This window comes from Dermacentor silvarum, chromosome 1 (assembly GCF_013339745.2).
Source record: "Dermacentor silvarum isolate Dsil-2018 chromosome 1, BIME_Dsil_1.4, whole genome shotgun sequence".
Taxonomy (NCBI): Eukaryota; Metazoa; Arthropoda; class Arachnida; order Ixodida; family Ixodidae; genus Dermacentor; species Dermacentor silvarum.
Genome location: NC_051154.1, coordinates 298,257,953 through 298,281,005, shown reverse-complemented (window position 1 = coordinate 298,281,005; position 23,053 = coordinate 298,257,953). Strand labels below are relative to the sequence as shown.

Below are 23,053 nucleotides of genomic sequence, written 5' to 3'. Positions count from 1 at the left end.
CATCACCGCAGACTTGTATAAAAAAATGGCGAAGCACAAATCTTCAGCACTGAATCTAAGTCCTACCAACCGGTTTCGCGCCGTCTGTGTCGTCGCTCGCGAACGGGCACGACAGACCGACCCTTGTCGCATCACTGGCATTGTTGAGCGTTTAAAATGAAATTAAATTCGGGGGTTTTACGTGCCAAAGTTAAGATATGATTATGAGACATGCCCTGCCTTTTGACCGTCTCCCAGGGTTCTTTAACGTGCACCCAAAAGGTACACGGGTGGCCTTGCATTTCGACCCCACCGAAATGCGGCCGCCGAGGCCGGCATTTATTCCCCTGCCCCCGGGTTTAACAGCGCAACTTGTCCATTTTCATGAGGTTCAATCGGAACTTTTTAAAAGGCATTCTTCGCGAACCCTCGTTGATTATCTTCGTCATGGTGGCTTGGCGCTGCTGCTTTCTTGCTTTCTTGCCGAATAGCTCAAGCTTTAAAAAAATTGAATTACGAGCCCGATGTTGGGATATATCGAGCCTCCGGTTCCCCAGCGCAGCAGCCTCATTCTCTAACCATTACGCCACAATCGGACGTCTACGTCTATCAGGCCTATTAGCTCTTTGAAATCATTGATCGCCACGTGTGTCACTTTGCTTAGCGCGGGTGCGCGAGAAGACATGCGCACGCGCCAGTTCTCTTTATGCCAAATACGCAGCAGCGAAATGGGTACATTTACAGCATTTAACTGACCGCTTCACGAAAGATTCCAAGGTGCGTGTTGGATCGGCGTATTTCTCCTCCTTTTTTTCGATACTGGGCTGAAACTGGCTGCCCCGAGGAAACCTTAGTCCAGCCCTCATTCAATGCGCTAAAAGAAAATTTTGCGTCTAATTTTCTTTGTACTTTGTACGTAACGCATCGGACCTGCAAGTCCATTTCCCACGTGCTCGCTCATGTTTTCCCAGCAAAAATAATGCGTTTGGCCACTATTTATGCTGACTCAGCGCAAACTAAATAAAAAGAAAACCGGCTCGTTGCTGCAATTTTCAACACAACGTCTCACTTAGCACAAATGCAGTGAAGACATTTCTATGCTTCCAGCTATATCCGCTTTCGGCAGAGTGGTGGTAACACGGCAGCCCACTATAAGTTCGTTCATCGAATTTTAAGAGCTCTATTTGCGTCGCTCAGCAGAGTATACGAAGTGCACCGGCCTTTAAGACTGAATTTCCATAAGATACGCTCGACGCGCGGTCCTTAAGAAGCATGTTTGCCATCCGCGGATGCACCGCGGCATCGCCATAGGACTCCCTTAGGCGATATGTCAACAGAATAACTTCGATATCACGTGCTACCTACGTTTGGTTTGTATGTGGCTCCATGAGACATCCTGACTGTCATTGAGAAGCCGCATTGAGAAGCCGAAGTTTAAGGCTCTCAGAGTTGTTTTCGCGCTTACCGACTGGAAGTGCGAAGGTGCCTTAACAGTCGTACCTGTAGTGATTTGCGTGTGCCGTATCGCGCAGAAGTCGCACGCTCTCAGTATGTTTGAACAAGACGCATCATAATGTACCATTTTCGTTTGCGCGTAAGTGTAAGCCGATCTTCTTCTGATCGCGAACGTCGCGGCACCCGTGTTTTCGTGTAACTTTTCGGGCAGTGTTAGCACGGCACCGTACGAACGTGTACACCTGCTCACGGGATAACATACTACGCCAAGCGTGCCTGCTGATTTCCGCGCTTTTAGAGCACTGGAATTATGTCAGCAGCATATTTTGTGTTTTAACAACATTACTGGCAGTGAATGCGCGCCCGTAGAAAAGGAAATGACACGAAATGAAGCACGAACGTTCTCGTGCAAGGACACCATCCCCGCCTCTGTGACGTCGAGTGCGCTATAACAGACTGTCGTCCTGCAGATAACCGTAGCCGCATATGGCAGCTAAACACCCGAAGCGAAAACAATGTATTTCTAGTAGACCCATGGGACGTCTTGGAGGCGATACGCATTATTCATAGCAACAGACACGACCAAACGACTCCATGTTTTGGAGAGAGTGAAAGATAGAGGGAGGGAAACATTTATTGGGATTCCGGGCCGTGGTCCGGGGCCACTAAGTGTTGGTGTGGATGTGAGTGGTGACGGATAGTAGACGGGGGTGAGTGTGTGGCGTTAAGGACGTCGTCTCTTCACTGGGGATATGGTCCACTCCTTCTGGTAAGGTGAGCCAAAAAGCTAAAATTTGCTAAAAGGAACCCTGGCGCCATTTCCTTAAGTAGCTGCAAGCATGGAAATTATGGGTAGTACATTCATTTGCCTAAACGTTGTCATTTTAACTTCAAATGGCTTTGTGAGTTTGCAATTCGATCACGTTCAATATAATGCAGCGTTCTAATAGCAGAACAATTCGAAATGATTGCGCATGTGCGCAGAAGTTTATTATTTATTGCCTTCAGGCGTTTAGACGAATATGATTCATCGGAAATTTAGCGAAATACGTAACGCCACAAGAACATCTGAAACCACAAGCATGAAGATTAGGCCAATCCATTTACTAACCGTCATTCGTATGGTGGCTGAACCATCGCAGTTCAGGAGTTCCGTGCGTTAATTTTTGTAGGAAACTGGCTGGCGAGGCAAAGGGCCGTGGTGTTAAGGCGTTGGCCGGTACCAGCCACTCATCAACTGTGTCAAGCCTTTTAGGGTAGGGATTGCAGTGAGTTGAAGACAGAAGCTAGTATTTAACCACACGCTAAGCCTAACGAGGCTGCCTCTGTGCACAACATGCGGACTTTATTTTCCGGCATTTCTTTTAAAGCTTACAAATAACTTCAATTAAGTTAACTATCATTCCTTCACTTCACGGTACCTGAGGAAATTATAGCAAGCGGGAGGAGGGGACGGCTAAACATCCTATAAAAATGTTTTCATTTTTGTGACACATTCACGCTTTAGTTAGCTTGATCCCATACAACAATTCTCTTAACGCCCTTTACTTGAAAGCTGTACATCTCGCTTTGAAATGTAATGTGCCATTCTTAACTACTTTTACTAATTAATAGCAGTTTTAATTTCGCATAATCTCTTTTTAAAGAATTGGCGGATCGGGATCTCCGCCATCGTGATAAGTGATGTTCCAAGCCAACCTTATGTTTCATTGCAGTCCCTTGGTCGAATAAGGCCCAAGATAAGGCTAGCCGCCCTCTTTTGTAATTGTTCGAATCCATCAATGAAAGTGACCTCCGATATAGGTTACATCACTACAAGTACTCGCTGGCGCAGCACGTACCCTTTCGTGCGGCGCGACGAAGATGTTGTTGACGAAGAGGACGTTGAGCCACCAGTTGTCGTGACAGTTCTGCGCCACACTGTCCATTGTCTCCTTCCACATGGGGCCAGATCCGATGACGGGCAGCAGGATGGCGACCATGGTTGCCAGCAGCATCGACACCACGGCCCTGCGCGAGTAAAATTCGTCGCTTAGGCTGCGGTGGCTGGCGGCCGTATTGATTCTGTTGGAGCACGTAGGGCTCGCAAGCTTGACTACTTCGTTTTGAATTCGAAACCTCTGTACGTTATTGCGATTCTGATGTGCTAAGGTGCTTCGAGCGTGCACAAACCCTGCTAAAACCCGTGTAGGATGGCTGGTGCATCGACCCTAAGAGCGTACCTTAAGATAACCTTTAGACTAGCGGCAAAATTCCGCACAGCAATGCCAATCGACTGTGCAGGTTCAGGCTGGCAGTGGCGTTTACACGTCGTTACTTGCACTTAATGCGACACACTGAGTCTTCGGATTATGAGCTGGGCGATGAGGCAATGTGCTTGTATCTATAAAGCATATGCTATGTAATTGCCTTCAGTACATGGAAGATCCACAGAGGCTGGCTGATACTCTCGCTTGTCTCGACAGCCAACCGTTGTCAGGGGACGTTATATCGGGCCCTTGCTGCAATTATAAGTCTACTTTGTAGGCCATCAAGACCCCATTCCTTAACCCCCTTTTTTTTCAAGTATGGACTTGGACTTTAGGCTATGAGTGGACTAGCTAGCTATGTGTTTTGTTTCTTCCCCCTGCCGTCATCGGCCCCCACATCATCACTCATTTTTCCCTCTGACCCCAGCCAGAGTAGCTGTCTAGAGGAATGCACCTCAGGATGACCTCTCTGCCTTTCTTCTCAATAAGCTTTTCTCTCTCTCTCTCTCTGTGGTGCATCGAGAAGGATAGGTGGATTGAGTAACAGCGACTACTTACACACACCACGTCTTTGCCGATGAAGCATTCGTGCTCGAACTAGACAGTGCGTGCGAGCGAGCTTTCGTTTTCGACGTGTGACACCAGGCACCGCCAAATTTATGCGACGTACGCGTGAAACAGTGGAAACGGTGGAATGTTGACCGCTAAGTGACTCAAAGGTAAGTGGGATGCGATATACTGCTGTATTCATAGAGCCGTGCCTTCAGCAACAAGCGCAAGCTTCAAAAGAACTTTAGTTTGGCCGAGTTGGTGTTTACTGCGTGTCATGTTCACCGCTAATAAAGACGAAGACAGCAAAAGAAAAAAAAAAAACGAAACGACGACACTGGCGGCCGTGTCGTCGTTGCGTGTTTTTCTTTCTCTGTCTTCGTCTTTTATTAGCGGTCGATAAGGCATGAAGCGCAAGCTATTGACTACTTTCACAAGAATCCCCACGAGAATCCCCTGATGCCCCCGTGCAACAACAGCAACAATAAATAAATACATTTTGATAATCGTAATTGCTAATATCGTCTGGAACATTAGGTTCAAGACGTCGTAGTGCTAACTTGCAACAAATTCCGAGGCTTTCGAGTAGTAGCATCCACTCTTCCGGACAAACGAAGGAACGGGTACTGCCAAGTGCTGACGTCAGAGCGCGACTTGCTGCATGCATAGAGGCGCATATGGCTGCTAGATCGATCACCAAATCTGGTAACGGGACAAAGGTTGGATTTTTAAGCGATGATTTCGCAGCCGGTGCGAGAACAGAACTATGGTGCAACCACTCGCACTGCGCAAGCCTCAATTCGCCAGACACGCGCAAAGCTTCCAACTGTAGCTGAGCATGCACGCGGTGCCCGAGCGTACCTCAGTTTATCCGATTACGAAATAGTCTCGTTCTTGTGGTAACATGAATGTTTTTCAAGGGCAGAATCCTTGGAAAGCTTTTGCAATTCGTCAAATCCTTAAATCGTGAACGGACGATTATGCGCAAGGTAGAAAGCAACCTAAAATATAAACGTCTTAGAGAATGTCATAAAAGTCAGCTACCTTAGCTGTCAGAATTCATCAGAGTACTCTTATTTTAGTACTATTATTACAGTCACTTGACTGTAATACAAGAAACTATGTGTTGTCATCATCGTCGTCATCATCATCATCATCATGTTTCATGTCCACAGCAGGACGAAGGCCTCTTCCAGTGATCTCCAAATACCAACAATGTGTAGTGTGCAACGAAACCGCTACAGACTTTCGAAAATCAAAAATAGTTGTATAGTTACGGATACTTCCGACCTGACGCGACAACCCCTGTAAACTATGGTATCCGTTTTCAGGCACCGCATTAAATGCAGTGTTCCGTTTTACTCAGAAACAGACAGGAAACGTATATCGGGTAGCCCTTGTTACATGCGACCGAGTCTGTGCCCGCTGTTCCGTGCTCAAAATGGCTCCGGACTCCACATAAACTGCCTACAATGTCAATGTCTAAAGCGATTTAGTGCGCGAACTGTGTTGTGTATAGCTTTTTCTTTTTTTGCCTCCGAGCGTCCCCCGTGGTAGATATTGATTGTTGTTTTGCACAAGGCCAGCAAGTTCTTTCCCTCAAAGAGATTTCCAAAATAAGTGCCGGCTGAAAATGGCTTTCAAGACGAAATCAATGAACGGAGAGCCGGCAGTTACCCAAGTTCTTCGCCTTAGGGCTTTGCTCCAAAACTTTTGACGCAGCCAGCTTGCGTAACAGAAGGCGCCCATTTGAAAGTATACTTTTAAATAAAGTGCTCGCCTAACAGCTACGAGAAAAACAGAATCAGTGGGCCATTCTGCGGTAACGTTTGTTTTTGTTAGGGCATGCCGCACAAGAGAAAGAAAGCCGCGACACAAAAAACACCTACACGGAAAAAATATGGAAGTAAACTAATGGAAACCACTTTCTAAAAGCATTTAAAAGCAGGTTATCTTGAAATATATTCAGTTCACGAAAGTGAAGTATATATATATATATGAAGTGAGGTTATGCTGGGATCCAGTAGTTGCACAGGAACTTGGAGGTTGAGGACGCACGTACGAAAAAAAAAACGATACTTTATTTCCAACGTGTTGGCCGGTATTCCCTGACGAAGGCCGGACCCCGGCCGAAACGTTGGAAATAAAGTATCGTTTTTTTTCGTACGTGCGTCCTCAACCTCCAAGTTCCTATATATATATATATATATATATATATATATATATATATATATATAGGATGTTTTAGCGAACACTTTCAAAATTTATTTAAGGTTGCCTGTGGCGGCAGATAGCCCAATTCTAGCTCATGAGCTGGTCTACTCGAAGAGGTGGACATTCCTTGCACAAGAAATTAAACTGCATAATCCAATAATTAACAGAAATTCACTAATTAAGTTTTTAACTAATTACCTGATGGCCCATATTGAAGGGAAACAGAGACATCTACCCAAATGTAGCAATTTGCTACAATGGAAACTTAACCGGGTTCCTCGAAAGAAAGCCTCGCAGTTGAAGAAAAATTCGTCCTGGTCTGGGAGTCGAACCCGGGACCACCGCCTTTCCGGGACAGCCGCTCTACCATCGGAGCTAACCAGGCGGCTAGCATATCGCAGAGCGAAGTCGAATTTGTCGACAACTCGAAGCAAAGGCAAGTGTTTGATGTTATAGTTCAGCGGAAATCCGCTAGGTGGAGATAAGTAATTAAAGGGAAATTGAGACATTTCCGCTGAACTATAACATCAAACACTTGCCTTTGCTTCGAGTTGTCGACAAATTCGGCTTCGCGCTGCCATCTGCTAGCCGCCTGGTTAGCTCAGATGGTAGAGCGGCTGCCCCGGAAAGGCGGTGGTCCCGGGTTCGAGTCCCAGACCAGGACGAATTTTTCTTCAACTGCGAGGCTTTCTTTCGAGGAACCCGGTTGGGTTTCCATTGTAGCAAATTGCTACATTTGGGTGGATTTCTCAGTTTCCCTTTAATTACTTATCTCCACCTAGCGGATTTCCGCTGAACTATAACATCAAACACTGGCCCATATTGCAATTTACAAATTGTAGCCGCGGAGTTCGCAAGGCGGATCCACTTGGAACGAATTCTCGGGATGACACCAGTTTCCAAATATTAATTCCCGAACTTTGCGGAGAAATGCATTGGCGTTCCGGTTAATTTTGTGCTTCAATGCAATAAGCGACGTTGTGTTAAGAACCTAACTGGAACGCCAATGCATTTCTCCGCAAAGATCGGGAATTAATATCTCGAAACTGGTGTCATCCCGACAATTCGATCCAAGTGGATCCGCCTTACGAACTCCACGGCTAGAATTTGTAAATTGGAATATGGGCCATCAGGTAATTAGTTAAAAACTTAATTAGTGAATTTCTTTTAATTATTCGATTATGCAGTTCAATTTCTTGTGCATAATGTCCACCTCTTCGAGTAGACCAGCTCATGAGCTAGAATTGGGCTATCTGCCACAGGCAAGCTTAAATAAATTTTGAAAATGTTCGCTAAAACATCCTATATATATATATATATATATATATATATATATATATATATAAACAGAGCGAGAGAGAAAATAAGAAGTGCAGGTGGTAGAGGTTAACCAGATTAACTGTCCGGATGGCAGTTAATCTGCCAACCGGACAGTCTGCACTGGGGGATAGGGTAAGGGCAGAGCACAAGATGAACAACGAAGATATGAAAATCCGCACAAATGCAATGTGTGCAACTGACAGCTGCTATGGTTTTTAAATCAGCCCCGATGCTTTTAAAATACACACTAGCGCTTGTAGCGTAGCTCGGGCTGACGTGTACTGCGACGAGGGTCCAAGAATTGCGTTGTCCGTAAGGGTACGGTTGTCAAGCTGGTCGAGCGTGGTTGGTAACACACACACACACACACACACACACACACACACACACATATATATATATATATATATATATATATATATATATATACAGGGTGTTTCAGCGAACACTTTCAAAAATTGTGAAAGGTTGCCTGTGGTAGATAGCACAATTCTAGTTCATGAGCCTGGTCTACTCGAAGAGGCGGACATTACTTGCACAATAAATTGAACTGCATAATCGAATAATTAACAGAAATTCACTAATTAAGTTTTTAACCTATTACCTGATGGCCCATATTGCAATTTACAAATTGTAGCCGTGGAGTTCGTAAGGCGGATCCACTTGGATCGAATGGTCGGGATGACACCAGTTTCCGGATATTAATTCCCGAACTTTGCGGAGAAATGTATTGGCGTTCCAGTTAATTTTGTGCTTCAATGCAAAAAGCGACATTTTGTTGAGAACCTAACTGGAACGCCAATGCATTTCTCCGCAAAGATCGGGAATTAATATCTCGAAACTGGTGTCATCCCGACAATTCGATCCAAGTGGATCCGCCTTACGAACTCCACGGCTACAACTTGTAAATTGCAATATGGGCCATCAGGTAATTAGTTAAAAACTTAATTAGTGAATTTCTGTTAATTATTCGATTATGCAGTTCAATTTTTGTGCAAGTAATGTCCACCTCTTCGAGTAGACCACCTCAATAACTAGAATTGGGTGACCTGCCACAGGCAACCTTAAATAAATTTTGAAAGTGCTCGCTGAAACACCCTGTATATATATATATATATATATATATATATATATATATATAAATTTTGAAAGTGTTCGCTGAAACACCCTGTATATATATATATAGCAGCAAGAAGGAGTATCAACACGAGATATTCAAAGATGGTACACACCTGAACGCTTTGTGGAGCACGCTAAAGAAGGGCTGCCGTCGTCTGCCGGTCGACTCGTGGTCCACAAGGCCGTGGTAGCCGAACAGGAGCCCGCTGCGAATGAAGAACAATGAGCTCAGCCGGGAACGGGGCTCCCAAAATTGCGCTTCCCATATACGGAAACTGAATGTTATATCAAGTATCGCCATCATTTACCCTGCATTCATGTCTTCAATTCAATTTTGTTCGCCGATTTGCCCTTCACTGCCAGCTATCACGAAAGTTCGCCTGGCTAACTCTGTATTAAGTGTGTAGTACTTGTGTACCTAGTTCTGGTAATCTTAGGTAGCGGTCACATAACTGCGTTTGCAGTTCAAAACAAATACTAAACGCATCGCTGTTCCTATTGAATATAATTACGAATTTAATAATTCAGTAATTCATGAGAATCGTACTACGGAGTCATTCTGCGTTTTACATCCGAATGGAGAACGCAATAATATGGAAGAAGGTAGCGCTCAGCATCACCAGCACTATTTTGCGTGGCAAGTTGATTCGGTCTCTGTGGCTCGCTCACCCTAGCGGTTGTCATCGTTCTCATGCAGCCTGGAAGCGGAGACGGCTCTTGTTCTTATGTCGCATTTAAGCTTCTCTCCCACTTGACCAGTAAGGGCCGCGGCAGCTGCTTGAAAGGTACTTCACTAATTATCTGGCTTTTCCTTCTGAAAATGCATCGTGTGTGGTGACGTTGCAACAGGCGGGCTTAGCCTAGGGTGCTTGGCTGCAGTGACTATTCTGGCCGAGCATATGTGACGTTACAAACCACGGGGGTTTCAGCAAACTTCTATGAAATCAGCGTCTCGGAGGAAGGCAATGGGCAGGTGTAAGACTATTTCAGTGAACGCTTATAGGGTCTATCAGGAAGCACTGCGCCTCGGAAGCTCACGTTGGTAAGACAAGATACGTCGGGTAGACAGCTTCTTTTTCTCTCCTCGAAGAAATGCTGGGACAGCACATCGTGGAACGAAGTGTTTGACGTCACCACATTAGCCACCAAGCACGGAAGAAGAACGTCCCGTCTTAACCACGCCTGTGTATACAGGCGGAGTCAGCTCGAGCCCGATAGAGGAAGGTAGCCTTTTCGCTACTAACTTCAATGTCCCGACATGACTGATGTGAAGTTGTGTAGAGCGTCCGAAGTTGGTTGCGTATTGCGTCCTTAGTGTGGGGTAGGCTTTTCGGAGCCCTGAGTGTCTGCCCCCACGACAGCGTTTCATGGTGAAATTTGACTATCCAGCCAACTGCACCACGGCGACGACAAGCAGCAACGTCACTCGGGGGGCCCCAGTTTTGGTTGTTTCATTGGATTTAACGTCGCAAAGCAAGAGATGGGGAAGAGGTGGCTATAAAACACGCCGGGATTGAGGGATCGATTTAATTAATGTTAGCTGTAGTTATTCAATGTGCGGTCGAAGTTATGCAATGTACGCAAGCGTTTTGTGCATTCCGTGCCCATCGAAATTTGGCTGCCCGGATAGGGATCGCACCCGTCACCTCGAGCTCCGCAGCAGGACGTCATAACCATTCAACCATAGCGTCGGGTATACTGCAATCATTCATTTCATTCAATCACTCTCAGGCGACACACATGTAGGGGCCCCCTGTTTCTGTGACGTTCCAACCAAGTCATTACCGAAATTACCGAAAGGACAAAAAAACACAAAAAAACACGAACTGTACGTAGTTACTCCAGTCGTTTACGAACTTCGCGCGGGAAGTGAGACAAACGGTTGCTTCCCCTCGTTGCCAGGCGCTGCAGCCTCTGGCCGCTCGGTGATGGAGACGTTACACGTAGTTGCCGGGCAGAGATACACCGCTCGGTGGGGACACGAGAGAAGCGCGCTCTTGTTGCGCGAGAGACAAACGCGCTCTCATTTCCGGTTTCGGCGGCTTGCTCGCCCCCGGCGGCTCTCGGAGCATCCAGAAAGCGGAGATGGCTCTCGTCGTGAAAGAATGGACGCGTGCGCGCGAACAACGCGGCACGCGGCGCTTCTCCTCCGCGTACGCACACAAAACGGCCGGCCTTGGTCGGGCGTCGAATGGTGCCAGCTTGCCTCGCTCAGTGGGAACTCGCCACGAGGCATTCTCGCTATTTGAAGCCTGCAGCTTCGCAGCATTCGGGAAGCCAGGTTTCCGCCAGAGCCCATTGCAACAGTTTGTGGAGGAAATGAACCTATGAATACTTCATTTGCGAAGCGGGGAGAAAAAAAGAAGTCGCGTCCGGAGATCAGCAACAATTGGGGAAACAAAACAAATAAATTATACCAAACAAACAAACAAACAAACAAAATAAACAAACTAACAAACAAACGAACGAACAAAAAGTACAGCTGCAAAATAAAAAAGAGAGCAAGAAACCTCTTTATTGAAACACAGACTGCCGGTGTTTAAGTAGGCGACGTCCTACCTGCTACTCTGCATAGGGAAGATCATCTGGGACACAAAGGTCCTAGGAGGAGGAGAGCGAAAAATCACAAAAAATCATTAAAAATGTGATTATAGTATTTACAGAGAGAGAGAGAGAGAAAATGATAAATGAAAGGCAGGGAGGTTAACCAGACTGATCCCGGTTGGCTACCCTACACTGGGGGAAGGGAAAAGGGGAGGGAAAGATTAAGAGGAGAATAGAAAGTCCGCTGTGGATATCACCGACGTAGCAACGGATCTCTGCTCTATCAGTGACGGTCACTCAGTCCAGATCACAGATGGTCACTCAATCCGGTAGTTTTCAAAAATCGCAGCAGCACTTTTGTGGCCTTTTGTAGCTGCGATATTCGAGCCCATGGTCCCAAGATCTTGTTCAAAGTAAAATGTTTTTGATCCAGCTGATTTAGAGCCGTGCACAGGTCATCTCTTTCATTTTCAAATGATGGGTAGTAGCACAGTAGATGTTCTATGGTCTCCTCGACACCACAGGCATTGCACTCGGTGCTATCAGCCATTCCAATCAAACACGTGTATGCATTGGTGAATGCAACACCCAAGCGTAAGCAGCACAGCATTGTTTCCTCACTTCGCAGAAGTCCAGGTAACAGCCACACTTGCAAAGACCACAGTTGCAAAGATGAGTCGAGAGAAGGCAACCGATGCTGGGTGAATCCAGGTGTGTGCCACTTCTCCAGTGCCATACGGTGCGCTAGCTTGCTTAGGTGTCGGGCTGCGTCAGTCTTCGATAAAGGCACAGAAACAAGGTTTCCTCCTTCGTTTGTTTTCCTAGCAGCTCCGTCGGCAAGGTCGTTGCCGGAGATACCGCAAAGACCCGGCAGCCACGTAAACACGACGTCGTGTCTCATTGCGGTCGTATGATGGTTTATTTCACGCATCTCCGACACGAGTTGTTCACAGGAAGCGCGACGAAGAGCTGACAAAAGACATTGTAGGGCCGCCTTTGAGTCACAGAATATTGCCCACCGATTAGCCGGTTCGTTGTTAATATGATCAACGGCACCTCGGAGGGCAACAACCTACGAACCGGTCGATGATGTGACGTGAAAAAGCTTGTATGTGACGCTTATTGATCGTGATGGTATAACCACTGCGCCGGTGTAGCTGGTCTGAGTGGAAGAGCCATCCATATATATGTGGACTCGGTCAAAGTAGAAAGTGTGCAAGTAATCTAGAGCTGCTTGCTTCAAGGCCAAGGTAGACAGGCCAGCCTTCTTTCTTAATCCTGGAATGGAAATGCACACTTCAGGTTGTTTTAAACACCACAACGCTGACGGTGAACGTGTCGAAGGTGTGAAGCCGGATGGTAGGGAGGCACGATGAATGCTGACCACGTTGTAGAAGGACAACTGTGGTCGTCGTACTGGCAGGCAGGCAAGAGAGCTTGATTACATGCGTGAAACGTGGCGAATATGGGCCCTGAGCATGTCGATGGTCATGTAAGTCGTGATCGGATGGTTTTGAGCCATGATAACTGTTGCTGCTGTTGAGGCGCTCTGCTGAAGGCCGAGGTAAATGCGTAATGCCTGTGCTTGCACGCTCTGAAAGGCTCGAAGATTTGACTTGCATGTTTTAGCAGCACGGGAGAGCTGTAGCGTAGGAATCAGATAAAAAGTGCTCGGTACAACAGTAGCATAAAGCCCACTGATGATCCCCATGTTTTACCGGCGATGAATTTGAAGACGTGGACAATAGATGTGAGCTTCTTCAAGTGGGCAACCTGAGGGCTCAGGGAGAGGTCCCACTCAACAATGACACCCAAAAACCGATGATTTCTCTTGTAGGAGATACGCTGGCCATCGATGCACACTGGATAACCAGACATCGGTTTTCGCGTAAAAGCGACCTACACATTTTTCTGTCGAGATGGTTAGGTCTTGTGTGCAAAGATAGCCAGATGCTTGTGTGGCTGCCATCTGCAGCCTTGCACGAACCTGCAGGCGAGTCACCGCTGATGCCCAAATGCAGATGTCGTTGGCGTAGATTGAGACACTCACTGCTTCCGGTAGGGAATCGGGCAGCTCAAGAAGTGCGAGGTTGAAAAGAATAGGGCTTAGAACACCGCCTTGAGGAACGCCACGGCATGTGTATTGGTCGGTAGTCGGACCATCTTTCGTGCGTACAAACAAGGTCCTTATCTGTCAAGGAGTTTCGGATCCATCGAAATACTCGCCCTCCTAGGCCGATATGATGCCAGTTCTAGCGGTGATATCCTGATTTTACCAGCGGTACCAGGCGGCTGCGTTGCCATTCCTGTGGAACGGCGCCATCTTGCCGTGACATATTAAAAAGGTTGAGCAGTAATGGTCGCGCTTCTCTACCTAGGTCGCGCAGATCAGTATATGTTATTCCGTCGGGCCCTGGCGAAGACGAACACCTTCTTTCTAGGGTTTACAAGCCAAAACCAGTTCCAACTATGAGGCACGCCGTAGTGGAGGGTTCAGGATTAATTTTGACCACCTGGGGTTCTTTTACGTGCCCTACAACGCAAGCACATGGGCGTTTTTGCATTTCACCTCCATCGAAATGCGGCCGCCGCGGCCGGGATTCGATCCCTACACCTACAGAGCGCCATAGCAGCTTCTAACTCTTCCATAGAAAATGGAGCGCCCACACTTGTATCTCGTGGACCAGGAATGTCGCCTTAAACCATGTCAGGAAACAGAATTGTCCCGCCGGCGACTTTCGCACAAAATTCTTCTGAAATGTGTATCTTACGGTGGTTTTGATAGAGTGCAAGGGCGTTAAAAGGGTGTCGTAGCTGGGGACATTAGCGAAGACCCCGTAGCGTACGCCACACACGGGACAGTGGCTTGTGGGGGTCCAATGACTCACAAAAGCATTTCCATCTTTGATTTTCTAGCTTACTCATCCAGCGCAGTTTCTTCTTTTGCATTCACCGAGCTAATCTGAGGTCAATAATTGACTTCGTGCGCCTGTACCTCCTGTCAGCTCGACGACGTAGTGCACGAAGCCTTTCCAGGTCAATGTCATACTCTGTACGCTTTGATGAATGTGTGAAGCAACGCGTACAATATTGCATTGCGTCTGCAATTATGTCGCCTAGCCTGCGTGCGATTTCTTTCTTGGATGTGTCTTCTACAAGGTCTTCAAAGACGGACCAGTCAATTTGCCGAGATACAATCGGTAATGTGGCTTCTAGTCCATCGATTCTCACATAGGTCGGAATATGATCACTTCCATGGGTTTTGATATCAGTGAACCACTGCACTCTCGAAGTCAGGCAACGTGACACCAGTGTTAAGCCTAGGCAGCTGCTGTACGTTGTTCCTCGCAGAAATTTCGGGCTTCCGTCATTTAGAATACGCAAGTTGTGGCCTGATGCAAAGGATATGCATCAGAAGCCACGTGAATAGCACGAACTACGCACCCTCAAGCCTCCCAATAAACCTTCCACATAACTATGCGAATGTGCTGATAAATTCGGTATGGTTAGTTTTGCGAAAACACAGCGCAAAATAAAGTAGTCGTGACACAGGTCTGCGTTCTATGTATTCCTCTGGTTTTGTATTTCATGCCTTTCTGCCCTGTGTTCACACGATAACTACGGCTTGTATACACACTACATTCGCCAGCTCGACAAAACATTCATGTTGGCAGGCTCGCGGAGATGCATGCGCAATGTATCGTGCCATTCACTGTTAAAAAAGAACACATGAGGGTATAGCATGAGCAAATTTTCCCCTCTCGCAAATGTATACAATCTCCCGGCTTTGGAGCAGATGACTTCTGATTAGTAGCGCTAGCGCCTGTTTATCCACTTGTGAAATGTACTGACATAGTTTCATCCGAGACGTAGAGTTAGAGCGCCAGCAAAGTGACAGCTGCACGTAAGAGTGTTCTCTTTATCAGCATAGTGCCCAGTAAATGTACAGTGCTTAACAAACCAAACGCGATAATTCGAGCGGTTCTCATTCTTTTCATTCTCATCTGTAGTAAAGCGCGCGGGCTACCGGAGGGGGGGGGGGGGGGGTACTATTTTATAAGTGTCCACCTAGTAGACATGTCCATTTCATCTACTGCTGAAGTTCTGATAGGCTGGGCTGGAGTGCGCGTCAGAAGGGGACAGACGCCTCCAGCCAATCAGCACTTAGCAGCAGACGAAATGGACATACGCGCTAGGTGGACACTTACATAACAGCCCCCCGTGAGGTCGAAAGGCAGAAACACATGCACCCTCATACATATCAGCGTAGATGGTATGGTTAAGTGAAAGGTTCCTCTACTCATCATCACATGACGCAGAATGCGCCGACTGCCGCGCATTCGGATTATTGCATAACCCAAGTGCGCATAGTGCGCATTGCATTTCGGGAAAGCCACGGCGTTCCCGAAATGGTGGCCTTACGGTGCGCGGCCAGCGCCACTACGCATTCGCCATTTTTATTTTCTTTTTTCCCCCCGCTTGTGCACGGGCATGGACTCACTTGAGAAAGATTAATGTGTCCGTGGCCAGTGTCGAGTTGATGACCATCTGAAAGGAGAAGTCCTTGGCAAAGCCCACGGCGATCATCAGATTTCCTGCGTTGCGGACAGAGAAAGGGATGAGACCGGGGCTGGCGGGAGGTCGCGGACGATAAATAAACGGTGCCTGGCCGCGCGAACATACACAGCAACTTCGTATTCCGGACGAGGAATAGCGGAAATGGGAGAAGACTCTCATTTTCTTTCTTTTTTTGTTTTGTTTTGTCCTCTCGCTTCGGTCCCTTTATTGCGGAAAAGGAACATGCAGCAGTCTATGTCAAAACTGCGTTGTAGTGTAATGAAAGGATGTGGCGAGCTCGCGTAGCCGGCTTCTTTTCTTTAATTCCGCGCTTTTTAGCCATACAAGCGCTACAGGCTTTAGCACTCGCTTTAACTGATGCCCTCACATTGGGCCACTTTCTTTAGGCAAAATAGGAAAAAACAGGGCAGTATGCCTATTGTCACATTCGCAAGAAGTCGTGCTACCAGGTTAACTGACCCGGACTATATGTCGCAACATGTTATGTATGCCGCGATTCTGTGCTTGCAGCCTTCGTATATTCCAACTCATCATAAAAAAAATATGCTGATTGCACGAAACGTTCGCTGCACGTAACCTTCTCTTGCGGCCCTGTCGTCCCTACGTGAATCATACGCACAAGCGAGCATTTGGTCGTTGCGGTAGTACCTGAGTGGTGTAGTAAACATGCACATGCGCCGTGAACGGCGCCAGCCGCAGGCAAAGCCCTACTCGGCACAGTGTTTTGCAGGGCATCCTTCGTATCAGGATGCAGTCTTGTCGAGTTGTTTCAGTGAGAGACTCCCGTTCACTGGCGTAACCTTCCAATCGACGTCCTAGTTATCACGCTCTTCCTGTCGCCCTGCTTGGCCTTCGTCGGGTGGCACCGCCTCCGCCGTGCGGCCCTTTCTTTAGCCCATACACTCACGGCAGCGACAGGGGTCTACTAGTGTCTCGCTGGCAGCATGCAGAATGCCCCCGCGTGTCTGCTGCATATTTTTGCTCCGGCTCCACCAGCCGTCCTTTATGAAAGAGCGTGTTCTTTTTTCGGCTACTGCGCCACTAACCCTCGGAGTCGGAAGGCCATTTTTCTTCCTCGCCATCACATATTCAAGCGACAACACCGAGAAAGCGAGTGTAGGAAAAGGTAAAAAAAAAAGGTATTATCATTCCGCCCGCCTCACGCGTCCCGTTCCGAGGCTGATTGATTCTGGCCGGGGTCAAGGCGTCTCGGCTATGGCTTCGGCTTCTGCTATAGCCCATCCGCAGCCGGGAAACGTAAATACGAGGCGTCAAATGCGCGTCCGCGCCGATTTCCGTATGGATAGTAGTTGTTGGGCTTGGGACCAAAGGGGGAAATAAAATAACGATAAAGGAGTAGATTGTATTGCGCTCGCTACTATCTTCTGTGTCGTGTTCTTTGGTCTAGCGGCTGAGCCTCGTCTCGGGCCTTCGCGGCTGCTCGAAGACGTTATGAGACAAAATAAGAAGAAAGAAAGAAAGAAAGAAAGAAAGAAAGAAAGAAAGAAAGAAAGAAAGAAAGAAAGAAAGAAAGAAAGAAAGAAAGAAAGAAAGAAAGAAAGAAAGAAAGAAAGAAAGAAAGAAAGTAGAAATGACTGTTCCACTACAGAGAGATCAACTCTCCAGCGACGTCTCTGGAAATGCTGAGAGGTTTTCGAGGGGGGCTTTCTTACTCGGCGCGCATACGCCTTTCGGGGGCTTAGAGTATTTACGCGTTAGCGCTACATCCGTTGGTGCCGTTGCCGTTGCCCTGTTATTTTCTCTCTGTGACATCCCGGCCGACGGCCACTCAAGTACAGCTCTCATCTGGCGGCTTCGCATTGTCTGCCGGGTGGTTTTCGTTATTACTTCCTTCATTTTTTTTCTGGGAGCTCAGCGTGATCGCGTTACGCCCCAGAAAGTACCCCAACTGGCACGGAAGTCACCCAGGCGAAGCAGTTCATTTTACTCACCCGCAATGTTGATTGAAATATAAAGAAGGATAGATAGATGGATGGCAGAACTTGACTTGCGGATTTATGTTTCTTTCCTCTTAAATAGGAGGGAGTTAAGGGGAGGGGGGGTGAATAGGGAAAGCAATGAACTTGGTCATTTAGAAAACCTAAAAAATAAGGGAGAACGAAGTGTGATTATTTCGAGCCCATGTACACCTGTGTGTTGTGTCACATACCCCCAAAAATGTGAATGGGAACATTTAAATTTCTGTTTAGAACGTCTCAATGTCCCGCCAGCTATGCCGAAGGTAAATGTATTGCACAAGACGCAGTGTTCGACGAAAGATCTAACCGGTGCCACAAGAACGCGTCTCGAGTAGTGGTTACTCGAAAACTAATTCGGTAATTCCTTTTTACATCGCTCACGAGCAGCACAGCTGCCGCCGTGATTGGCCCGAACTTGGAATGGGTCTAACCCTAAAATCAGCAAGAGCTCGTACTTTCTAGCTTACTTGGAACACGGGCGCGAATACACGCGTACACTCACGGAAGAACTGGTAGTTGACGAAAAGGAAGATGTGCCCCAGCATGAACCAGAGTAGCGTCAGCGAACGGAGTCCGTGTAGGGCACTCAGTGGGCCCAGGCTGGTCTCTGGCCGGAACACGCTGCGCAGGCTCCGTACCATCGAGAAGGACGTCGTGAAGCGGGAGAGGAGAGCTGCGGTGGTAGAAGGAAACGCACATAAGAATCAAGCTACGCTGGGAAAAGGGTCGCGCTTTTTTCGGGAACAATGGGTACGATTCAGTTCAACCCTGACAAAAAATTCCGCCGATGTCAATCAATAGATAAATCAATCATTCAAACACGCAGATAGTCAAACAAGTAATCAAGCGAATGTTCTATCTCTCAATCAATATATCAGATCTCGTGCACTGCACAACACAGAAAGTTGAGCACCGGCAGAAAACGCTGTCGTTCGGCAACTTGACGAAGCCCGCAGCGCCATAATTTGGAACCGGTAATGTTCAGTATACACATATGCTACGTCGAGCTTGATACCTCAAAATACCGATTTAAGTGAGGGAAACTTAAACTGAAGCCCACATAGGCGTTTTGGCTATGCTGGATTGACGTTTTGGTTGTGGACAGTTCAGAAAATTATGCACAAATAATTAGTTATTATCCTTGTTACCTTAAACATGTAAACGCGTTTTATTTATTTATTATTTATTTATTTATTCATTCATCCTGAAACGGATGTACTCTCCATACTCCACAAAGGTGCTCTCCGTAAATGTGAACAAGTTCTAATTGTCCTTTATGTGGAAGTGTGTTTAGGCATCATAGGCTTGAGAAAAACCCAGACTCCAGTGAATCTTTGCTCCAATAAATGAAAAGGCTGTTATCATCCCTCGACTCTGGGAATGCAATGTGATCTTGAGAGACATCCCGCTGTACTTCTCGGATACTTTGACAGAACTGCCGCGCCACCGGAAGAACTCCTTGACACTCCTGTAAACCGGAGTGTTGCACGACCAAGACTCCTTAAAGCAATCGTTCTACGCAATTTTCCGTACATTTGCCGCGTATAACATTTCAAACGCAGTATGGTGTATAGCTACATTATAGCTAAGCATAATTATTCGCTGTATTCTACGCACAGAGTTTGCTTCCCGCAAGTGTACACTAAATAAGTTTCGCGACACAAGGAGTCTTGTTCATTCCGGAGGCATTCCCGTGTGGGAGGAGCATTTAGCATTGCGGGTATTTTTTGTGCGCTTGCTCGAAGTGCCTGTTGAGTACTGGTAGTAAAGCTGGACTTGAAACTATGAATGTTTGCTCGATCCTAGTTATACATGCTTGGATATATGTATGTATTACATCTCGTCGTCCTTGGACAAAAGTGTGACGCACGAGCGAGCGAACGAAAGAACAAACGTACGAGTTAGCGCGCGAACGCGGCACCACCTCCAGTTCCACTCTTATTTCCTAGCTTGAAACTGCTGTTCGCCGTTAAGTCAAGGTCTCTACAAACAGCGCAATGAAATTGTTGCGAAGTATGCGCATAATGTAAATAACCGTTTGTAAGGACATTCGCCTGCCATGTGGAGTTTTTCCGTAAATAGGGCGATGGGGTCATCCGGCGACGAAGGTTACACAGCGCTTACGGCGGATTCTGGGCTGTCACGACAGTCTAGCCATGGCTGCATAACTTTGCTTGGGGCACTTCGCCTTTCGGCGAAATAAGTGCCGACGGAAACGTATTCGCTAGGACCTCAAAAGTACGAACGTATTCGGTAGCCGTTTAGTGACACTCTGCGATGTTTTTTTTTTTTTAATTTTCTTATTCAATTATTGTTGCCACCATCCGTCGCCCCAAGTTGTCACCTCGTGTTTGAGAACTGGCTTCCCTCTGTTGCACCTCCGGAAGCATGCTCTCAGGATGCCATGGATGTTAATAAAACTACTTGTTGGGCTAGTTGCTATATGCTTCATATAGAGAAAAAGGCGCAACACACCAAAGAAAAGACAGAGGAAAGGAAAGAGCATCACTCGCAACTAACTTTATTCCGAGAAAACATCGCAATATATAGCCAAGCCGCACATGCACGGCCAGCTTCCGCGCATCATATCACCCTAGATCGGTCACTATCAAACATGTGCTAGTTTAAAAAGCATCTAAAAATTTTTATGTTAACAGTTACGTCTTCCAGAGCCTATGAACAAGCTGCACTTGCAATAGGAAAGAACTTCAAGCCAGCAAAGATCCAAGAGAACAAGGTAAAAGCCAAGGCCACGTTGCTGTGTAAAGATCTTGAACTTTTAAGACTATCTGGAGCGGTTAATTCTGCGAAAGTAGGCGTGCTGTCGGTGTTTTTTAGCGTGAATACACACAATTCAGCTAGAGAAGCCATTGAGGTGTATCGTTAGTGAACGATATTCCTGTCAACAACTTGTAAGCCAATTTCTTTTAAAGCAACTAAAATGGATTGTGGTGGAAGATCTGTTGCTTGCAAGAAATGCGGATGACATCACGCAATTCTCGCTAGGTTTTTAAGGGGGTGGGTATGCGTTCTCAGGAGATGTAGTACATTTATTTTATTCGGTGCCGCATGCAGAATTATTTATCGTTGTGAAACATGTATTGAAGAGAGTGGTGCTCTTGCCTTTGAGAGGGCTGCAGGGATTTCTGTTGCTAATGTTATGACCTTGTTATAATTTTATCTGTGTTCGACATTTGTTAACTACGAAGAGCAGGTTTATATTCAACGGAACGGGATCTGTATTGGGTCGTGCGTAGCCCCAGTGCTGTGCAACATGTTCTTAGTCTCTTTTGACAGAGTGTTGGCTTTGCATTGTTGACAATGCAAAGGTGCACAGGGTTTATAGATATGTGGACGATATCTTTAGTAGTTTTAAATATTAAACCCTGTATGACTACCACTAACTTCATGGATGAAATCTTAAAGGAATTTAGACAACATGCGAAGGTGTTGTCCTTCACCCATGAGCTGCCTACTAATAACAAAATACAATTTCTAGATATGATCCTCACGCTTTCAGAGGAACATATTTGCTGGGCCTACTGTCCCCGATCATGCAAAGAATTGATGCCCCATGATACGGCCCACTCAAAGGTCATTAAGAGAGGTATTGCTTCAATGTGTTTGGAAGGTGCGCTGGTGAGGTCGTGCCCTCACAGGATGGCGGAGAGCTTTGACAGTCAGGTCAACCAGCTCTACTCAGCTGGGTATCGTCGCTCCGTCGTTGGTGCAGTAGCTGAAACCCTCCTTGAAAAATTCAAAGGAAAAAAGAAGGAATGACAGTGGATGGAAAAAAGGCCAATAGTTGTACCCTACGTACATAAGGTTGCGCACAACCTTTAGAAGATAGCTAATAGCTACAAGGTAACTTTGGTCTTCTCTGCACCAAGGAAGTTGTCGGGCCTGTGCCTGCGGATTTCAAAAACGCCCAAACCATCTATATGTGGCAAGAGGCATGCCAGGCCTGACGTCGCCTGTGCATTGGGTGTGGTTTTTGAAATTCCGATCAGCTGCGGCAGGGTTTACATCGGCCAAACGGACCGATGTGTTAACGCGAGAGAGCATGAACTTTCCGTTAAGAATATCCTCTCGACACATTTACCTGTGCACTGCAAATCGTGTAAATGTAAGACAACATTTTAAAGTATGAGCATTCTTGGCACAATCGACGAGGTGGTGGCACGAGAAATGTTGGAGGCATATTACATAAGAAGGGAAAAAAAATATCTGCATTAGCGATACGTCAGTGGTGTTGCGTGGTGCTGAGTTTGAATTCTTTAGATGCTTTTTAAACTAGCACATGTTTCCTATTGACCGATCTAGGGTGGTATGATGTGCGGAACCTTGCCGCGCATGTGTGGCTTTGCTGTATATTGCGATACTTCGTTGCGAGTGATGCCCTTGCCTTTCGCCTGTCTTTTCCTTGCGTGTGTTGCGTCTTTTTCGTTGCATGATGTCATGGAGGTGTGCGTGCGTGCGTGCGTGCGTGTGAGAGTGTGTGTGCGTGGTGTGTGGTGTGTGTGTGTGTGTGTGGTGTGTGTGTGTGTGTGCGTGTGTGTGTGTGTGTGTGTGTGTGTGTGTGTGTGTGTGTGTGTGTGTGTGTGTGTGTGTGTGTGTGTGTGTGTGTGTGTGTGTGTGTGTGTGTGTGTGTGTGTGTGTGTGTGTGTGTGTGTGTGTGTGTGTGTGTGTGTGTGTGTGTGTGTGTGTGTGTGTGTGTGTGTGTGTGTGTGTGTGTGTGTGTGTGTGTGTGTGTGTGTATTTAGACGCAATTGCTACAATACGAGTGATCAAACGCATTGAACAATGCCTTGCTGATTTTTGCCTAGCTGGTATTTGTCTCAGCGACATCTACCGTTGGATATACAAGCCGTTCCGCTGTTATGGTATCTTGAGTGCCGCGTGCACTGCGAAGCATTCGTGTTTACATCTGCGTCAACCAGTTTCCTCGAGGAGATTTTCTTGAAAAGTGGCACAATAATTTCGGGAGCGCCAAGGAAACTAACTTTCTTGTACTGTGACTTACAACCCCGATGCACGGCCACTTCAAGGGCCTTTAGACTAGGGGAC

General features: G+C 46.8%; 1 protein-coding gene across 1 annotated transcript in view; it reads right to left on the bottom strand.

Annotated features, from left to right (window-relative positions):
• The window catches only part of LOC119437245 (nose resistant to fluoxetine protein 6-like), a 76,706-nt gene that overhangs the window by 36,406 nt on the left and 17,247 nt on the right, over nt 1-23,053 (bottom strand). Inside the window, exons 4-7 of the mRNA XM_037704286.2 lie at nt 18,489-18,659; nt 15,931-16,024; nt 8,999-9,091; nt 3,276-3,444 (exon numbers count right to left, since the gene is read on the bottom strand). Of these exons, the coding sequence (XP_037560214.1) occupies nt 3,276-3,444; nt 8,999-9,091; nt 15,931-16,024; nt 18,489-18,659 (527 nt within the window). The remainder of the gene's footprint in view (nt 1-3,275; nt 3,445-8,998; nt 9,092-15,930; nt 16,025-18,488; nt 18,660-23,053) is intronic.